This window comes from Microchirus variegatus (genome assembly GCF_963457635.1).
Source record: "Microchirus variegatus genome assembly, chromosome: 18".
NCBI lineage: Eukaryota > Metazoa > Chordata > Actinopteri > Pleuronectiformes > Soleidae > Microchirus > Microchirus variegatus.
The window spans coordinates 24,069,535-24,090,073 of NC_139819.1; the positions used below are offsets into that span (position 1 = coordinate 24,069,535).

The 20,539-nt window shown below is 43.5% G+C and overlaps 1 protein-coding gene across 1 annotated transcript in view; it reads left to right on the top strand.

Annotated features, from left to right (window-relative positions):
- Positions 1–7,529: 7,529 nt before the first annotated feature.
- The window catches only part of LOC310939727 (glutamate receptor ionotropic, delta-1-like), a gene marked incomplete at both ends in the record, with an annotated part of 103,048 nt that continues 90,038 nt past the window's right edge, over positions 7,530–20,539 (top strand). Inside the window, 2 exons of the mRNA XM_083904556.1 lie at positions 7,530–7,617; positions 18,353–18,508. Coding sequence (XP_083760682.1) covers positions 7,530–7,617; positions 18,353–18,508 — 244 coding nt within the window. The remainder of the gene's footprint in view (positions 7,618–18,352; positions 18,509–20,539) is intronic.

Below are 20,539 nucleotides of genomic sequence, written 5' to 3' on the forward strand. Positions count from 1 at the left end.
CAGATTCGGGATGACGCTGCGCAGACGGTCGAAGGCCACGTTCAGGCCGAGCATCCTGCGCCTCTCCCGGGCGTTAGCGGCGAGGCGGCGCCGCCGCAACGCGCGCTCCACAGCGCCGCCGTCCGGCTGCGCGAGGTCTCTGCTGCTGACGTCTGCGGCGGCGGAACCGAACCGCAGCTCCACGAAGGCGCACGGAGCGTCGCCGTGCTCGCAGCCGCCTGTGGCGCGCTCCAGCCCGGGTCCACGCTGCAGCAGCGCGTGGAAGTCCGCGTGAAGAGCCGCGTGCCCGAGGACACTGTGCTCACGAGACACGGAGAGGAAGAGGCTTTTCCGCGGAGGCATCTTCTTCTTCTTCTTCTTCTTCACTTCTTCTTCTTCTTCATCAACCAAAGTTTCACTGCAACTTTTCTGCGCTTTCACTACATTTATGGGCCGCGGGCACGCGCAGTGCGCGCGGCGGGGGCGTGGACAGGGTCGTGTGCTGCTAATGAAGAAAACAGCAGGAGGTCATTTAACAGAGTTCATCAAAAGAGGATTAGAGGAGGAGGAGGAGGAGAGAGAGGAGGAGAGAGAGGAGGAGAGGGAGGAGGAGAGGGAGGCAGCCAAGCAGAGGAGGATGAGGAGAGGATGAAGAGGACGAGGAGGAGGAGGAGAAACATCAAATCAACAAGTTCATTTTTTAAAAACATCCTCAGATACAAATAAAACAAACAGATAAAATAATATGTTTGTTTTAAATTCTTCTGTCTTAGATCAGAGATCATTGATGTGGTGACTTTAACATCAGTGTTGAGACGACTGAACTAAAACTGTAATAAAATAATAAAGTAAAAACATGATGATGAACTTATGAACGAGTGAATAAATGTAAACAGACAAAGAGGAAACATTTGACAACAAATCATGAATAAAATGTTCAATATTTGGTCGATAAAATCAACAGATTTAAGTTTCTACGACGTCTGAGTCACATGATCATGACTTTATCTCACTGTTAAACTGAAGTTTGTAAACCACTCACTCTCTCACACCAAAGTCACTCACTCTCTCACACCAAAGTCACTCACTCTCTCACACCAAAGTCACTCACTCTCTCACACCAAAGTCACTCACTCTCTCACACCAAAGTCACTCACTCTCTCACACCAAAGTCACTCACTCTCTCACACCAAAGTCACTCACTCTCTCACACCAAAGTCACTCACTGTCACACACCAAAGTCACTCACTCTCCCACACCAAAGTCACTGTCACACACCAAAGTCACTCACTCTCACACACTTAAGTCACTCACTCACTCTCCCACACCAAAGTCACTCACTCTCTCACACCAAAGTCACTCACTCTCCCACACCAAAGTCACTCACTCTCTTACACACCAAAGTCACTCACTCTCCCACACCAAAGTCACTCACTCTCCCACACCAAAGTCACTCACTCTCCCACACCAAAGTCACTCACTCTCTCACACCAAAGTCACTCACTCTCCCACACCAAAGTCACTCACTCTCCCACACCAAAGTCACTCACTCTCCCACACCAAAGTCACTCACTCTCTTACACACCAAAGTCACTCACTCACTCTCTTACACACCAAAGTCACTCACTCACTCTCTCACACCAAAGTCACTCATTCTCTCACACCAGTCACTCTCACACACCAAAGTCACTCACTCACTCTCATACCAAAGTAACTCACTCTCACACACCAAAGTCACTCACTCTCTCACACCAAAGTCACTCACTCTCCCACACCAAAGTCACTCACTCTCCCACACCAAAGTCACTCACTCTCTTACACACCGAAGTCACTCACTCACTCTCTTACACACCAAAGTCACTCACTCACTCTCTCACACCAAAGTCACTCACTCTCTCACACCAGTCACTCACTCTCACACACCAAAGTCACTCACTCACTCTCATACCAAAGTCACTCACTCTCACACACCAAAGTCACTCACTCTCTCACACCAAAGTCACTCACTCTCTCACACCAAAGTCACTCACTCTCACACACCAAAGTCACTCACTCACTCTCACACCAAAGTCACTCACTCTCACACACCAAAGTCACTCACTCTCTCACACCAAAGTCACTCACTCTCCCACACCAAAGTCACTCACTCTCCCACACCAAAGTCACTCACTCTCTCACACCAAAGTCACTCACTCTCCCACACCAAAGTCACTCACTCTCACACACCAAAGTCACTCACTCTCCCACACCAAAGTCACTCACTCTCACACACCAAAGTCACTCACTCTCACACACCAAAGTCACTCACTCTCCCACACCAAAGTCACTCACTCTCCCATACTCCCATTCGGCTTTTAAAATATTGACTTTAGACTTAACTCAGTGACACAAAGTGACCACACGAGGCAGCAGAGGACCAGCAGCTCCTGTGTCCCTGTGAGTTAAAATCACTGGCTCTGTGGACTTTGGTGTGGGAGAGTGAGCGGTGAACACACAGTGACTCTTCTTTGTTTTAGCGGTTCATAAAAGACGTGTCGGTGGCGTTTGGCGTCCTGAGGTTAAAGCCTGAAGATGATTGACAGGTCCTGGCGTCCTCGTCGCTCTGACAGGATTTAGCAGCGTGTCGCGTTCGTCGTCTGCCAGAAGTTTTCAAACGCCACAGTGTGGCGCCGAGCTGCGTGACACACGGGGGATAAAAGGAGTCCGTATGTGCAGGAGGAGCCTGGCGGCAGCGCTCGCTCTTAACTCCTCCCCCTCCTCCTCCTCCTCCTCCTCCTCCTCCTCCTCCTCGTCTTCAGTCTGGAACATTGTGGGAGGTTCTGGACTCTTTGACTCTCTGTTGTTGGCACGCTCCGCTTTATTTAACCCAATGAAACGGCTCATTGGAGCGACACGGGCCACAGATCAAACCCTCACACGCCGCCATGATGGGCCCACAGGCCACGCCCACTGGAGCGCTCAGCCCTGTGACCTCCTGCTGTTTGACCTCCCAGCTTCTCTGCACGACAACAACTTTAAAGCTTTTTAAAATGTTGCTTTTCTGACAGAAACTTGTCACGTTTACAATTACAATTTTAATTTCATTTAATTTTTTTTTTAAAATTGCGCTCTTTTTGGTGCTCTTTAATTTATTTTTATGTTTATTTGTGTGCTCTTCTATTTGATTCTGATTTACAAATCATGTGAATAAAGTGTCGTATTCATCAGTGAATATGAATATAAAGCATTCTGAAGATCATTTAACATGAAATTAAATATAATTTCTTTCATAAATCACATGAATATCAACACTTATGGAGGAAGAAACCTGACATATCAATAAATAAATGCTTTATATTCATTTCTACATTTCTGTTCACCTACATTTATTTATTTATTCCTGTATTTATTTATTTATTTATGTATTTATTTGTCAGGTTTTCGTCCATAAACGCTGTTCATTTTAAACTCAATAGTGAGTCAATGTCAATGTCCTGCAGTATCGTCGCGCTCCACCAGGGGGCGCTGCAGCGACAGTGCAAACTTTGATGTTCACTTTGGTTCAGACACGCTTCACTTGGTCAGAGCCAATCACACGGCTGCTCTCTGCCTGAGGGGGCGGGGTCACACGTGGACGATCAAACCGTCTCTCTCATTGATCCTTGTTCCACTTTATCAATCAAACACAACTTTATTGACACACACACACACACACACACACACACACACACACACACACACACACACACACACACACACACACACACACTGAGAGAATCTTAATCTTTATTCTCAAGAATAAAAACCTTTACTTTGTGTGAACTATTGACTAAAAACAACACATTTCATTTTTATCACATTTATTTGTATTTGTTCTCTAACACGTGCTTTTATTTTGAAACGTCTGCATGGGAAGCGGCTTGTTTTAGAGGCGGGGCCTCTGAGTGCCGTGTTCTGATTGGGTAATTGGTGGCGGCGGCCATTTTGTGTTTGTATATAAACACAGGTTTGATTTTCTCTGTAAAACAAAGTGAAACTGGTGAGTTTTTAAATTCTCTTGTTTGTGTTTGAGCTGAAACTAAAAGACTTTGAGTTTACGATCTTTGAGTCACATGATCACGTCTTTATCTTCACTGTTTATAAACCACTCACTCTCCCACACCAAAGTCACTCACTCTCCCACACCAAAGTCACTCACTCTCCCACACCAAAGTCCATAGAGAAAACCAGTGATTTTAGTTCACAGGGACACAGGAGCTGCTGGTCCTCTGCTGCCTCGTGTGGTCACTTTGTGTCACTGAGTTAGGTCTAAAGTAAATATTGGTGTGGGAGAGTGAGTGACTTTGGTGTGGGAGAGTGAGTGGTTTAGTAAAGTCTGTCTCACAGTGAAATAAAGACGTAAACATGTTCTTTTGTGACGTGGATGAAATCTGCTGTTGTTGTCCACCATGTTTTCACTGTTCTAGGACAGCAGGGGGCGCTCACAGCACAGTCAGCACTGAGTAAGTGTAAAACTGCACTAGGTGGTAATCTGCTGCTGTACTTCAAACATTACTACATATATGTGTGTATATATGTATATGTATGTATGTATATGTGTATATATATACATGTATGTATGTATATGTGTATATATGTATGTATATATATATACACATATACATACATACATATAGATATATATACACATATACATACATACATATACATATGTGTGTATATATGTATATGTATGTATGTATATGTGTATATATATGTATGTATGTATGTATCTATATATATATATATATATGTATATATACATATATATGTATGTATATATTTATTATATTATATTATATTATTATATTATATATACTTATTTAAAAAGTTCACTTAATATATTTACACTCATCTACAGTGTTTTGTGTCTCTTTCAGAATAAAGGCCTTGCAGTAACGGCGAGCTGCCAGCAGGAGGTGTGATGCTCCATCGATGAAGAGAAGGTGTGTGTGTGTGTGTATTTATGAAGTTGAAGTAAATCTCATCTAATGAATATTAATTTCCTGATTTAAATTTTATAAAATGTTCATCATAAAGAATAAATGTGTGTTATTTAGTGAAATAAGACAAAACAACAACAACAATCATTTATCTCTCTCTATATATATCATTTATAAATAAATACATTCTTGATTAAATGACATTTATTTATTTGTTTTTAAATGATAGTTGAAACTTTAAAATAAATGAATAATAACTTTATTTCAGTCATTATTATTATTATTATGAGATAAAAACCTCATTTGTTCCTCCTGGGACGCCGTCCTCAGAGAACAGGAGCTGTCTGTGGTGCTGAACGTGTCAGGCTCCGTCAGCAGGTGGCGCCAAAACACACGTTAAAACTCAACTTAACCAAACAATTAAAAGACATTTCTGATTGTGCAGCGTTCAAAAGAAATATCCTTTAATTGTAAAGTCAAGTGTCGTGACGTCACTTCCTCTTCCTGTGGAAGCTCCGCCTCCTCCTCACGTTGTCATGACACCAGAATTTAAAACGTCATAAACATTTACACATAAACAACACCAAGATTTTCAAACTAAAATTCACTTCAGTTCAGTTGAACATTAGTAAATGACTGAGTGAATATTCACAGAATAACCCTTTAATATCATCCTGTCAAAATAAAAGACACCTGTATCCTGTCAGAATAAGACACCTGTATCCTTTCAAAATGAGACACCTGTATCCTTTCAAAATAAAACACACCTGTAGTCTCAAAATAAAAAAACACCTGTATTCTTTCAAAATAAAAGACACCTGTAAATTGTCAAAATAAGACACCTGTATCCTTTCAAAATAAAACACATGTATCCTTTCAAAATAAAAGACACCTGTATTCTTTCAAATTAAAAAAAACACCTGTATTCTTTCAAAATAAAAGACACCTGTAACTAGTCAAAATAAGACAGCTGTATCCTGTCAAAATAAAAGACACCTGTATTCTTTCAAAATAAGACACCTGTATCCCTTCAAAATAAAATATTTGTGTATTCTTTCAAACTAAAAGTCCCCTGTATCCTTTTAAAATAAAATACACTTGTATCCTTTCAAAATAAAAGACACCTGTATTATTTCAAAATAAAAGACACCTGCATTCTTTCAAAAAAAAGACACCTGCATCCTTTCAAAATAACAGACACCTGCATTCTTTCAAAATAAAATACACCTGCATCCTTTCAAAATAAAAGACACCTGCATCCTTTCAAAATAAAAGACACCTGCATTCTTTCAAAATAAAATACACCTGCATCCTTTCAAAATAAAAGACACTTGTATCCTTTCAAAATAAAAGACACCTGCATCCTTTCAAAATAAAATACACCTGCATCCTTTCAAAATAAAAGACACTTGTATCCTTTCAAAATAAAAGACACCTGTATCCTTTCAAAATAAAAGACACCTGCATTCTTTCAAAATAAAAGACATAATTTTGTTATGATGATATTCTCACAGCAGTTCAGTTTACAGACGACAGGTGGCGCTTTTGACACCGCAAACGTCATCTCATTAATATGTCACAACCTTACCTGAGTGAGTGAGTGAGTGAGTGAGTGAGTGAGTGAGTGAGTGAGTCCAGTCACCTGTTTGACACCAGAACCAGGTCCAGCTCAGTCTGGACTGAAGCTGATCTTCATCTCTGTCATTTTCTGACAGAAACATAAACAAGCGCGGACATCTTCATCATCATCTTCATCATCATCTTCATCATCTTCATCAGAGAAACTCTGTGTTTGTGTAAATCAGCAGCTTCACGATCTTCTTCTTCTTCTTCTTCTTCTTCTTCTTCTTCTCTTTCAAACCAACTTCACCGTCTGATCCTGAAGAACCGAGTCCAAGTCCTGGACGAGACTCCGAGACCAGAACCAGAAGCAGAACCGGCTCCATCCATCCATCCATCATCTCTCCATCATCTCTCCATCATCTCTTCACCTCCATCCCTCGTCTCTCTTTTCTCTGGTTCAGCTCCCGGCGCCGTAGATAGAGGCTCCGCAGTCACGTGGGTCGAGAGAGAGAGAGAGAGAGAGAGGATCCCTCCTCCTCCTCCTCCTCCTCCTCCTCTTCCTCTTCCTCCTCCTCCTCTTCCTCCGCAGTTTGCGGTGTGTTCAGTCTGAGACTCGGATCAGAGTCAGATCAGGATCTGAGGCTCCGGAACACAAACGCCGGTGTCTCCTCCTCCTCCTCCCCGCTCTCCTCATCACTGCCCTCGGCTCTGACTGCGCGCGGAGCCGCGGACGTTGGTGTCTCCTCCTCCTTTTTTCCTCCTTTTTTCCTCCTTTTTCCTCCTTTTTTCCTCCCTTCACCTTCTTGTTTTGTTCTTCAACAGTTTGGGATTTGGGTTTTTCTTCTTCTTCTGCTGCTGCTTTTACGCGCACACTCGTGGATTTGGAGTCGACAGCAGGAGGAGAATCACGCGGGAGGAGAATCACGCAGGAGGAGAATCACGCAGGAGGAGAATCACGCAGGAGGAGAATCACGCAGGAAGCCGCGCCGTGGATCCGTGTGCGCGCCTCCGCGGCTCGAGCAGGAGATGGAGATGCTGCTGTTTGTGGTTCAGTCTCTGTGGATTTGTCAGTGGAACAGAGTCACGGTGCGCGCGGACTCCATCATTCACATCGGTAAGAGCTGATGATGATGATGATGATGATGATGATGATGATGGTGGTGACCACTCTTCCTCCTCTGTCTCTGATGATGAAGAGCAGAGTTTCCTCTGACCTCACTCCTCATTATCATTCCGATCCGTGCCGCATCCATCCATCCGTCCATCCTCATCCTCATCCTCTCTGCTCCTCCTCATCCTCAGTAAAACCTGCAGGAGAAACTGTCCTGATGTTGCTGTTTGGAGGCTGCTCCTCCTCCTCCTCCTCCTCCTCCTCCTCCTCCTCCTCCTCGCTCCCTCATCTACGAGCCTGAACTTTGAATTGGACGTGAGTGAAATGTTAATCAACTCTGCTGAGGGAGGAGAAGACGGAGAGACAAACGCTGACTGTTCCTGCTCAGAGGAGGAGGAGCAGGAGGAAGAGGAGGAGGAGGAGCAGGAGGAGGAGGAGCAGCATCTCTGTCTCCTCTCTCTCATGTTTGTCCACTCACATGTTTGAGGAGCAGTCAACAAACATCTGAGCAGGCTTTTCTGTGCGTGGACACAGACACACAAAGACACACACACACACACACACACACACACACACACACACACACACACACACACACACACACACACACACACACACACACACACACACACACAGGAAAACAATAGAAAATAAAATGACCGTGAGTGTTTGACATTGTTGCTGCAGCTCAGCACTGCAGTGACCTGAGAGCTGAGACCAGGAGACACTGAGATACTGTATATATACGTATATATATATATATATATATATATATATATATATGTGTGTGTATATATACACATGTATATGTGTGTGGTTTAAAGAGTAAAATCTCCCACTTGAGTCAAAAGTAAAAATGAGTGACATTAAGTTAAAGTGTCAGAATAAAAGTCTTAATGTCGTGCGGTTATTAAATATAATCAGTAATAAAAAAATAAAAAGTTCACGTTAATCTGACATTTTACAAACTTTATGATGTTATTTCACCTCCTTAAAGGGACAGTTCAGGTATTATGAGTCTGTGATAATGTTTAAGATATGATCACGTCTTTATCTTCACTGTTAAACAGAAGTTTGTAAACCACTCACTCTCCCACACCAAAGTCCACAGAGAAAACCAATGATTTTAGCTCACAGGGACACAGGAGCTGCTGGTCCTCTGCTGCCTCGTGTGGTCACTTTGTGTCACTGAGTTAAGTCTAAAGTCAATATTTTAAAAGCTGAATTCACTTTGGTGTGTGAGAGTGAGTGACTTTGGTGTGAGAGAGTGAGTGACTTTGGTGTGTAAGAGTGAGTGACTTTGGTGTGTGAGAGTGAGTGACTTTGGTGTGAGAGAGTGAGTGACTGGTGTGGGAGAGTGAGTGACTTTGGTGTGTGAGAGTGAGTGACTTTGGTGTGTGAGAGTGAGTGACTTTGGTGTGAGAGAGTGAGTGACTTTGGTGTGAGAGAGTGAGTGACTTTGGTGTGGGAGAGTGAGTGACTTTGGTGTGTGAGAGTGAGTGACTTTGGTGTGAGAGAGTGAGTGACTTTGGTGTGGGAGAGTGAGTGACTTTGGTGTGGGAGAGTGAGTGACTTTGGTGTGAGAGAGTGAGTGACTTTGGTGTGAGAGAGTGAGTGACTTCGGTGTGGGAGAGTGAGTGACTTCGGTGTGTGAGAGTGAGTGACTTTGGTGTGAGAGAGTGAGTGACTTTGGTGTGTAAGAGTGAGTGACTTTGGTGTGGGAGAGTGAGTGACTTTGGTGTGAGAGAGTGAGTGACTTTGGTGTGGGAGAGAGAGTGACTTTGGTGTGGGAGAGTGAGTGACTTTGGTGTGGGAGAGAGAGTGACTTTGGTGTGTGAGAGTGAGTGACTTTGGTGTGAGAGAGTGAGTGACTTTGGTGTGGGAGAGTGAGTGACTTTGGTGTGGGAGAGTGAGTGACTTTGGTGTGGGAGAGTGAGTGACTTTGGTGTGGGAGAGTGAGTGACTTTGGTGTGGGAGAGAGAGTGACTTTGGTGTGTGAGAGTGAGTGACTTTGGTGTGGGAGAGTGAGTGACTTTGGTGTGAGAGAGTGAGTGACTTTGGTGTGGGAGAGTAAGTGACTTTGGTGTGGGAGAGTGAGTGACTTTGGTGTGGGAGAGTGAGTGACTTTGGTGTGGGAGAGTGAGTGACTTTGGTGTGAGAGAGTGAGTGACTTTGGTGTGGGAGAGTGAGTGACTTTGGTGTGGGAGAGTGAGTGACTTTGGTGTGGGAGAGTGAGTGTTTTATGTGAAATGTTTCCACAGTTGTTTTATCCTCTGACGTCTTTTCTCTGTGATTCTGAATCATTTTATTTAAAAACAGTTTAATGAAGACGATGAAGGACAAAAAATGTGTTTTATAAGTTAATGGATTTGAAAATAAAAAAACTCAAGGTTAAATGTTCCTTAAATCCAGAATCAGTTTCTCCATGACGACGACAAACATCAAAGTGACTTTCATCAGTTCATATCTTCACTGATGTTCACATGATGTTCTCATGATGTTCTCATGATGTTCTCAGAGATGAATCATCCATGTGTTCGTTCCTCTCTGGATTCATGTGCTCATCAAGAGGCAGAAAATGTCTCAGAGAATAATTCATCCATCATCAGAAGAGTTAAAGATCACTTTATCATGGATTAATCCTCATGGTTCCAGAGTGTGGATCTTTCTCTGTCAGACTTCAGGACAGGAAAGAGAAGAATGTGCCAGGATTATCACAGATTATCAATCACAGATTATCAATCACAGATAATCACAGGCCGTGAATCCAGCAGAACAGGAACATGACACTGATTATGGAGGAAGAAGAACGTAAATAAAAGCTGTGAGGTCGATAAATCTGCTTCACACAATCTGGACTTTCTGTGCGTTCAGCTGCATGTGAACGTGTGAACGTGTGAACGTGTGAACGTGTGAACGTGTGAATGTTCCTGAGTGAACACCTGCAGCATCACACGTTCACGTCTGAACCTCATGCTCCACAGCACCTCATTTACATATTCATACAGGTAGCTAGCTTGTAGCTAACACATAGCTGAAGCTAAGCTAATGTTTGGCACTCTTTTACATAACCATTAGCTCAGCTTTCTTTGACATCACATTCACCTAACTTGAACTAACCTTTGACTAGCTTAAGTTCAGCTAACTTGAACTTACCTTTGACTAGCTTAAGTTCAGCTAACTTGAACTAACCTTTGACTAGCTTAAGTTCAGCTAACTTGAACTAACCTTTGACTCACGTTTAGCTAATTTTTACATTACTTTCTTTTAGAAAACAATCAGCTAATGTTTGACTCTGTTTTAGCTAACTTTTGACGACCGTTTAGTTTTAACTCACGCTAAGCTAACGTTTAGGTTTTAGCTGTTCAGATGTTCAGCTAACTTTTAAATAACATTAGCTAGATAACCGTAAACTTGGCTATCTTTTAACCTTTGACTAACTTACAGATAACCTTGAGCTCATGTTGGACGACTTTTTAACAGACTTGTGACTTGTGTGTGAGCTAACTGTTAGCATTTGTCTCCTCACTGTTTCTCGCTGAATTCATCGTTGTTATTCATTTGCAGAATCACACGTTCATAACTGTGTTGACGTTTGTCGTCGCTAAAATGGGATTTGTGTCGTTGTTTTGTAAACAGGAAGTGGTTTTGATTACAGTCTCAGTGTCAGTGTCTCTGTGGACAGACGGTCAGTGTCTCTGTGGACGGTCAGTCCAAACATGTCCTCCTGACCCTCTCTCTGAGTTGATCTTGCAGAGCCGAGCTTTAACACAGTTGATCACTCACAGCAGCTGGTGACTGTGATTAGCTCCGCCCCTCTGTTCAGCAGCTGGTGACTGTGATTAGCTCCGCCCCTCTGTTCAGCAGCTGGTGACTGTGATTAGCTCCGCCCCTCTGTTCAGCAGCTGGTGACTGTGATTAGCTCCGCCCCTCTGTTCAGTGGCTGAAAGTGTGTGTGAAACAGAAGCAGACGAGAGAGAGAGTGAGGAAGGTTAGAGTCTGTAGTTTATGACTCGTCTGAGGCTGAGGTCACTGTGAGGTCAAACCAAGAGAATCAAGATGAAAACCAAAGTCCATAGAGAAAACCAGTGATTTTAGCTGACAGGGACACAGGAGCTGCTGGTCCTCTGCTGCCTCGTGTGGTCACTTTGTGTCACTGAGTTAAGTCTAAAGTCAATATTTTAAAAGCTGAATTCACTAAAATCAGTCATTGTAAGTTAGTGATGGAGGCAGCAGTGGATCAACAACTCCTGTGAACTCCTGTGTGCTGTGATGTTAAAATCACTGGTTTACTCTATGGACTTTGGTGTGGGGGAGTGAGTGACTTTGGTGTGGGAGAGTGCGTGACTTTGGTGTGGGAGAGTGAGTGACTTTGGTGTGGGAGAGTGAGTGACTTTGGTGTGGGAGAGTGCGTGACTTTGGTGTGGGAGAGTGAGTGACTTTGGTGTGGGAGAGTGAGTGACTTTGGTGTGTGAGAGTGAGTGACTTTGGTGTGGGAGAGTGAGTGACTTTGGTGTGAGAGAGTGAGTGACTTTGGTGTGAGAGAGTGAGTGACTTTGGTGTGGGAGAGTTAGTGACTTTGGTGTGTGATAGACGTTGGTGTGAGAGAGTGATTGACTGGTGTGAGAGAGTGAGTGACTTTGGTGTGAGAGAGTGAGCGACTTTGGTGTGAGAGAGTGAGTGACTGGTGTGAGAGAGTGAGTGACTTTGGTGTGGGAGAGTGAGTGACTTTGGTGTGTGATAGACTTTGGTGTGAGAGAGTGAGTGACTTTGGTGTGAGAGAGTGAGTGACTTTGGTGTGAGAGTGAGTGACTTTGGTGTGTGAGAGTGAGGGACTTTGGTGTGAGGAGAGTGAGTGACTTTGGTGTGGGAGAGTGAGTGACTTTGGTGTGAGGAGAGTGAGTGACTTTGGTGTGAGGAGAGTGAGTGACTTTGGTGTGGGAGAGACTTTGGTGTAAGAGAGTGAGTGACTTTGGTGTGAGAGAGTGAGTGACTTTGGTGTGAGAGAGTGAGTGACTTTGGTGTGAGAGAGTGAGTGACTTTGGTGTGTGAGAGTGAGTGACTTTGGTGTGTGAGAGTGAGTGACTTTGGTGTGTGAGAGTGAGTGACTTTGGTGTGAGAGAGTGAGTGACTTTGGTGTGGGAGAGTGAGTGACTTTGGTGTGTGAGAGTGAGTGACTTTGGTGTGTGAGAGTGAGTGACTTTGGTGTGTGAGAATGAGTGACTTTGGTGTGAGAGAGTGAGTGACTTTGGTGTGGGAGAGTGAGTGACTTTGGTGTGTGAGAGTGAGTGACTTTGGTGTGTGAGAGTGAGTGACTTTGGTGTGTGAGAATGAGTGACTTTGGTGTGTGAGAGTGAGTGACTTTGGTGTGAGAGAGTGAGTGACTTTGGTGTGAGAGAGTGAGTGACTTTGGTGTGGGAGAGTGAGTGATTTTGGTGTGGGAGAGTGAGTGACTTTGGTGTGTGAGAGTGAGTGACTTTGGTGTGGGAGAGTGAGTGACTTTGGTGTGTGAGAGTGAGTGACTTTGGTGTGTGAGAGTGAGTGACTTTGGTGTGTGAGAGTGAGTGGTTTACTAACTTCCTGTTGTTAAAGTCTGTCTAACAGTGAAGATAAAGACTTTTTTAATAAACCGTCGTCTTGAGCTGATGTAGATTTTTTGAGCAGAATCTTTTGTTAAGTGGATAAAATCTTGTTTTTCTGTATCTCTGCTGTCAGCCATGTTTCCACAGGCGGCACAAACTGCTTAAAACACGGCGCACGTCTGTGGACCTGTAAATAAGTAATGTGTGTTGGTGCTGGAGACCGAGGTCTGTGTGCAGCACCAAAGAAAACGTAGTAATGCAGCAGCACAGACTCTGTGGAGAGTGAAATTCATGGCGGTTCGATCCTGAGCCGCTGGTGCAGAGTCGCTCTCATCACTGATTAAACCTGTTGCAGAGTGGAGGTGTCTGCAGGAGGAGGACAGACCTCCTGTGGCGTTCATGCTCAGACTGATGTGATCGGGCCCTGGAGCCGGTGAGGCTGAGGGCCTCCACTCCACCGCTGAGCTAAACCAGCACAAGGCTAATTGAATTCTAAGTTGGAGGCGGGGCTTCTGTAAAGCCGTCCGTCACATTAAAGACGTCCCGCTCGTGCTTGAATGTGACAGAAACGTGGTTAAAAAAACATAATCGGAGTCTGTTTTGGTGTCAGTTTAACGTGCGCTCTGCTTCCAAACGTCGACTCCTGCTTTGAAATGAAAGCGATGCATCACACGGACGACAGGACTCGTGAGCGTCGTTCAGAGAAACACGTTTACACGCAGAAAATAATCAAGAAAACAACCTCGTTCTCAGGAGCGTTCAGTCACGTGACCTCCGTCTGCTTCATGTTCAATAAGAATCAAGGAAAACTCACACATATTGTTTGGTGACAGTGAGTGGTTTCACAGTGAATGACACAAACGTTCATTTTTATTTATTTATTTATTTATTTAGGAGATGATTGTGTTTACACCTGCACTCGTCCACACTAATGAGGAGAAACTCAGCAGCACATACACACACACAACGAAGTGGCAGTGTTGTTGTTGTTGTTCTTTTACTTTCATTGCTTTTATTCAGGCATCAATTTTCTTTACAGTCTTTTTGTGCAGATTGTTTTTCACAGAGTTAATTTTCTGCAGTAATTAAAAAAGACAGTGAAATATCCTCATTTCCATAAATGCATCATCATCCCTGCTGCTGCACTGCATCTATCTATCTATCTATCTATCTATCTATCTATCTATCTATCTATCTATCTATCTATCTATCTATCTATCTATCTATCTATCTATCTATCTATCTATCTATCTATCTATCTATCTATCTATCTATCTATCTATCTATCTATCTCAGGTGTTTGTTTCATGTGAGACGTTCAGGGACAAGCAGCGGTCCGTGAAGGCATCATAACAATAAAGTCGCTGAGCTAAGATGGCGGAACGAACGCGCTCACCCCGCAAACACCCGAGCGACAAACAGTGACGTTATCAAAGCACCGAGTTCTTACTTGACCGTCGTATGTTTAGCTCGGTTTCATTTTAACAATTAAAACGTTAAAATGACGTTCCGCTTCGCGCTCTGTTCGCTGTCACGAAGCTAACGGTAGCTAACCAGCAGCTAACTGGCCGGAGAAACAGCGGTCAGTGAACGCATCATCAAGTTTAAGGTGGAGCCAAGATGGCGGCGGAGCCCGGTGTTTAGCAAACACCTGCAGTGACAGGCAGTGAAGTCACCAAAGCACCGAGTGAAGAAATACGTGTTTACTGGACCGTTGTACGTTCATCTCAGTTTCATTACAACAATTAAAACGTTAAAGAGCGTTCCAGCTTCGTGTTCTGTTCGCTGTCATGAAGCTAACGTCCTGCAGCTAACGGTAGCTAACCAACAGCTAACTGGCCGGAGAAACAGGGGTCCGTGAACGCATCATAAAGTTTAAAGTGGACCTAAGATGGCGGCGGAGCCTGGTGATTAGCAAACAGCTGCAGTGACAGTGAAGAATGACGTCTTTACCCCACTGTAAAAGGTTATTGTTATACTTTTATTCTAATAATTAAAAGGTTAAAGAAAGTCCAGCTCAGTGTGCTGTTATGCTCGCTGACATGAAGCTAAACCCTGCTGCTAACAGAGGCTAACAGCGGCTAACCCAATTAATAACACTGCACGTTGTTGGAAAGTTATGTTTCTCGTTTGTTAACTCAACTAAAAGTGAGCGTAGTTTGCCCCGAAACTGTGTTCAAATATTAATGTGAGTTTTATTTACTCTTACACATGAGGGGGAGGTTTAATGTGAGGGGGGAAAGCACCGTGTTTGTGTGTTAAACTGCAGTTAAATGCGGACCTTTGCTAACCTCCCTCAAGCACCGCAATATTTATGCATCACTTGGAAAAGTAACACAGTCAGTAAAGATGGATATAAAAACACAACAACAACAACACATTTTTATTAAGGTGCTCTACAATCCACCACATACATCTCGGTGTGTGTGTGTGTGTGTGTGTGTGTGTGTGTGTGTGTGTGTGACACACAGTCTTACTGTATGTTTTGCTGAGTCATTGCTGAGGTTCTGTTGCAGTCGAGTGGGTTTTTTAATTGATGGAACAGTTTGTCTTTAGGTTCTTGGACAGATTTTACGACCATATGTTCGAGCTCTGCAGGAGAATCACTAGTGTTTGTGTTTAAGGCGTAAGATGCTGCTCTAACGTGAAGAGGCTTCATCATAGGATTCATTTAACTCTGGAAATTAAATATCTTTTTCTGTGATAATGAGATGAGTCACTGTGGTCGCTGATTAAAATAACACGTTCTAACAACGTGTGAATAATTCCCTGTGTGGATTCTTAAACTTTGAATCATTATGTCATGGTCTTATGTTGAAGTGAACGTGCACAGATGAAGGATGAGGCCGTTGCCGTGGCGACGACAGGCCGGACAAAGATGACAGGACTCTGGAGTTGGATGATTAAATGACTTCAGTGCTTCTTATGCTCCCTCCTCTTCGTCGTCTTCTTCTTCGTGTGTTTTATTTGCTTGCACATTATTTGGCAGCGTGTTGTTTGAAGTATCATCAGAGTGAAGCCGTTGTCTCAGTTGCTGCTTGTTAATTTCACCCACTCTCTCTACAATGCAGCGACTTAATTAGCAGCTTGAGTGTAACGGAGACGGCGTGGTGTGATTTAACTGTGTCGTGGTGTAACTGAAGCCCCAGTGGGAACATTTCAGCTTTTCACACATAATCCTGTTTTATTGATTCGGCTTTGGAGGATAATGGAGGGTTTTTAAAGTCTTTATTCTTTTGCTTGATTCATACAGTTTCAGACGTCGTGACACGTTCATTTTTGCGCTATAATCTGCTGCCTCTGTGTCAGAGATGATAGTGGGAGAATGCTGCTGTCAATCACACAGTGCACTGTGTTTCAGCGTAATGTTGAAGATCGTGGAGTTTATTCGCAGGCTTTGGATGCAAGGTCTTTGTGAACGAGGATAAATGAACACACTTTAATATCACTGAGGCTGTGACTAATGAGCGCTTTCATCGGTGATTCATCTTCTCATTATTTTTCTTGATAAATCAATTAGTCGTTTGGTTCCATAAAGAGTTGAGAAATGTTTCCCTGACGCTGTCGGAGGATGTGTTTTTGTACACAAACCAAAATGATTCAGTTTTTAATGATTTCTTTGTTAAACGGAGCAAAGAAAACAGAAAATATTCACATTTAAAAACACATAACTTAAAAATCACTCACTGATTCATTGAGTATCTAAATAATTGCTGATTAATTTCCAGATCAATAAGATGCAAATCAACTCTTTTTGTTTTGATGTTTGTTTGCACTTTAATGTTGTCATTTGGTTTCCTGATGAGTTATCAGATAGAATGCAGAGTCTTTGTAAAGGACGTGCCTCAAGGTTCAGTATTAGGACCGCTGTTGTTCACAATGGATGTGAATAATCTTTGTTTGTCTGACGCTGTATCCCGTGTTTACGCTGACGATACAGTCATTTACTGCAGCTTTAACATCACTTGAGTTGTTGCAGTCAGCCTTTGACACTGTTCACTTCAGTTTGACTCAGGTTAGCTCTAAATGCAGTGAAATCAAAGACTGTGCTATTTTCAAACGCGCAGCAGCTTCCGTCTCACCTTCCTAAGTTGTCGACTGTTCACGGGGTTGAAATTGAAATGGTCACATCTTATAAATACTGAGGCATCCGTCTTTTAAACTGCACATCGATAAACTTGTTTCTCAGCTGATATTTTGGTTTCTTTTAGTGCTAGGCGCGGTAACGCCATAGCGGCTGTTAACGTCGTGTTTACGTGACTCCCAATTGTTAAAGCGAGTCTCTAAAGTAACGCTAACCTTTAACATACGCAGTACACAGGTACGCTGCTTATTTGTTAGCACTGCTCTTTTCCTTTAATAAACAGACTGCTCAAGTTCCACTGTAGGCTAACGCTAATGGCGCTAATGCAGCTAACGGAGCTAAACGGTGCCTGGACTCTGGTGTCGGGCAACGTAAACATGACGTCACACACGTCTTTATCCGGTCAGTCGTCATGGAAACGCGTTGTGCGTTAACCCTAGTGCCCAACACAAGTTTCTTTATTAGAATTAAATCATGTTTTTCACTTCAATCACAGAAAACACTTGATCACCATTGCGTTTTTACCCTTGTTGGACGATGCAGACCTTCTTTTGTGAATGCTCCTGCTCTGTTTTTTAAAGAAATTGAATTCTGCGTGTCCATCTCTGTACGTCCACAGACTCTCACTGACTGACCTTTGTTTATAAATCCACTCTTGGACATTTGTGTTCACGTATGTGTAGAAACATCAGCAGATATGACCTACGTTCTCAGGACGTCGTACAGATGCAGGTCCTGAGAGTCAAAACTGAACTGACGGACTTGATCTTTACACGTGTCGTAGCTCTGGGGGAATTCAGTGTGATCTTGTGATTGCACTGTGTGATGGTGAAATCCCACTCTTGTTTACCTGTAGTGTGTGATCATATTCTACTTGTGTGTTTGTGCTGCTGTCTGTGCCAGGTCACTCCTGGAAAAGAGGTTTTAAATCTCTGTGAGTTTTCTTTACCAGGTTAAATAAAGGAAAGTGAATGAAATCGTCGTCTGACTGTGAGACAAATCTCCTCTTAATGATCATAAATAAAGTTGCTGCTTCTGTTTCTCACCCTCCTCTCTCCTCCTCCCCGTCCAGGTGCCATCTTTGAGGAGAACGCCGTCCGGGACGATGAAGTTTTCCAGCTGGCCGTGTCTGACCTCAGTCTGAGTGACGACATCCTGCAGAGCGAGAAGATCACGCACTCTATTAAACTCATCGAGCCCAACAACCCTTTCCAGGCCGTACAGGAAGGTAGGAACCCTGTGTGTGTGTGTGTGCGTGTGTGTGTGTGTTGTTAATCCTCACATGGTTCTGGCTCTGTCTCTCACTGACTGACCCAGGTATCGACCCTCTTATCACTGGAGGTGGTGCTGTGCTCAGTGTCCCCTCTCTGAGGGTTATCGTTAAGCTTTGATGCTGGAACACTCAGCTGCTTCTTCTTCTTCTTCCTCTGAGACTCATTCTCTCCATCATCACCCACTCTCTCTCTGTGTGTGTGTGTGTGTGTGTGTGTGTGTGTGTGTGTGTGTGTGTGTGTGTGTGTGTGTGCAGGAGAATGTAGGGGGCAGCACTGAGACGAGCTGGTGTTTGAAGTTTGTGTTGAGTCTGGAGCAGAGGTGCTGTGAGGATGATGAGGATGAAGATGATGATGATGGTGGTGGAAGTTTAGCTGCAGATGATTGAGGTGATGATGTCACTGACGATCACCATGGCGACTGTTGTGATGATGAAGCAGAGAAGAAGAAGAAGAAGGTGGTTGTGATTGAAGTGATTGTTGTTTCTGTTTGTTTTTGATGATGATGATTGTGGAAGAAGTGATGATGATGATGATGAAGATGAATATTTATGCTCCTCAACACTCTGATGTCAGAGGAGAATAAGGAGTGATTGACAGTTGAATGGTGGATATCTTCAACGTAAAGAGGCCGTAAACGGGAACGCAAACATGTTTTACAGCACGACGACTGCACTTCTCCACACAGCCGCCGCGGTGGTCTGTTGTTGTTGTTGTTGTTGTTGTTGTTGTTGTTGTGGTGCGCACCGTCAAACCTTTTCATATCGTTTAAAAAGAAGAAATCATTTGTTGTGTGTTTGAAAGCTTAATTCATGCTATATATCATTCATTATATATATATTTTTATACATTAGTGTATATTGTGTAGCCATACATATGGCTGGATTATACCAGATTATACCTGGAACCGTGTGTTTAACCAAACAGGAACTCAACTTTGTCCAATAATGAAGCAACTTTTCTGATTCACGTCGTTAACTTTCCGCCACGTTCACGCTGACGTTCACTCGTTCAGATGCAGATTTACTTCACGTTGTCATCGACAACTCAACATGTTTCTGTGCTCTGGCATCATCATGGAGGGATTAGGAGACACACACACACACACACACACACGCACACGCACACGCACACGCACACGCACACACACACACACAGAGGCTGCAGCAGAGGTCATTAACATTAATGGAGGTATTTGTGTTTCTGGTGTTTTAATTGCGATGACGTGCTGATGCATATGCATGCGTGTGTTTGCATCAGTCCTGCTCTTTAAAAGGTGGTGGAGTCACGCTGTTACATGGACCCCACACACACACACACACACACACACACACCTGCTCATTAACTGTGATCCATGTTAATGAGGTGTAAACGCTGCTGTTCTCTGCTGCAGACTCCACAGGCAGCGCTGTCGTCCTCGCTGTCGTTGTCGTCTGGTTCTGACTCCACTTCCTGTTTGTCACTCACACTAACTACTGTCAGTGTCCACTTCCTGTTTGTCATTCACACTAACTACTGTCAGTGTGCACTTCCTGTTTGTTATGTCATCTGAGCTCATCAATACTAGCATCAGGGCTTCAGCTAACCAATATTTTTGTAATCAAGTGTTCGAGCAATTATTTTCCGATTAATTGAATTATAATAATCGGTAGAATACTCGATTACAAAAATATTTGATAGCTGCAGCCCTAGTAAAGCAGCTAACATCAATGTTTACGTTAGTGTGTTAGTGTGTAACTGGATGCTATCGGCTCAGACGCTGAATCATTGAGGACGTGCTGTTGTGGTTTACAGTGGTTACTCTGTTACCTTGTTAGCTTCTTGTTTAAGTGTGAAATGATTTTTTTTACGACCTGTTTCACTCTCCGTCATCGTGCTAGCTTAAAATCCAGATGTGCGGTGTGCGTCTGCTAAAACGGTCCGTGTGGAACAACTGGAGTAATCGCTGCAGCCCTAACTAGCTTTGATAGTTCTTTGTAATGAGTCAG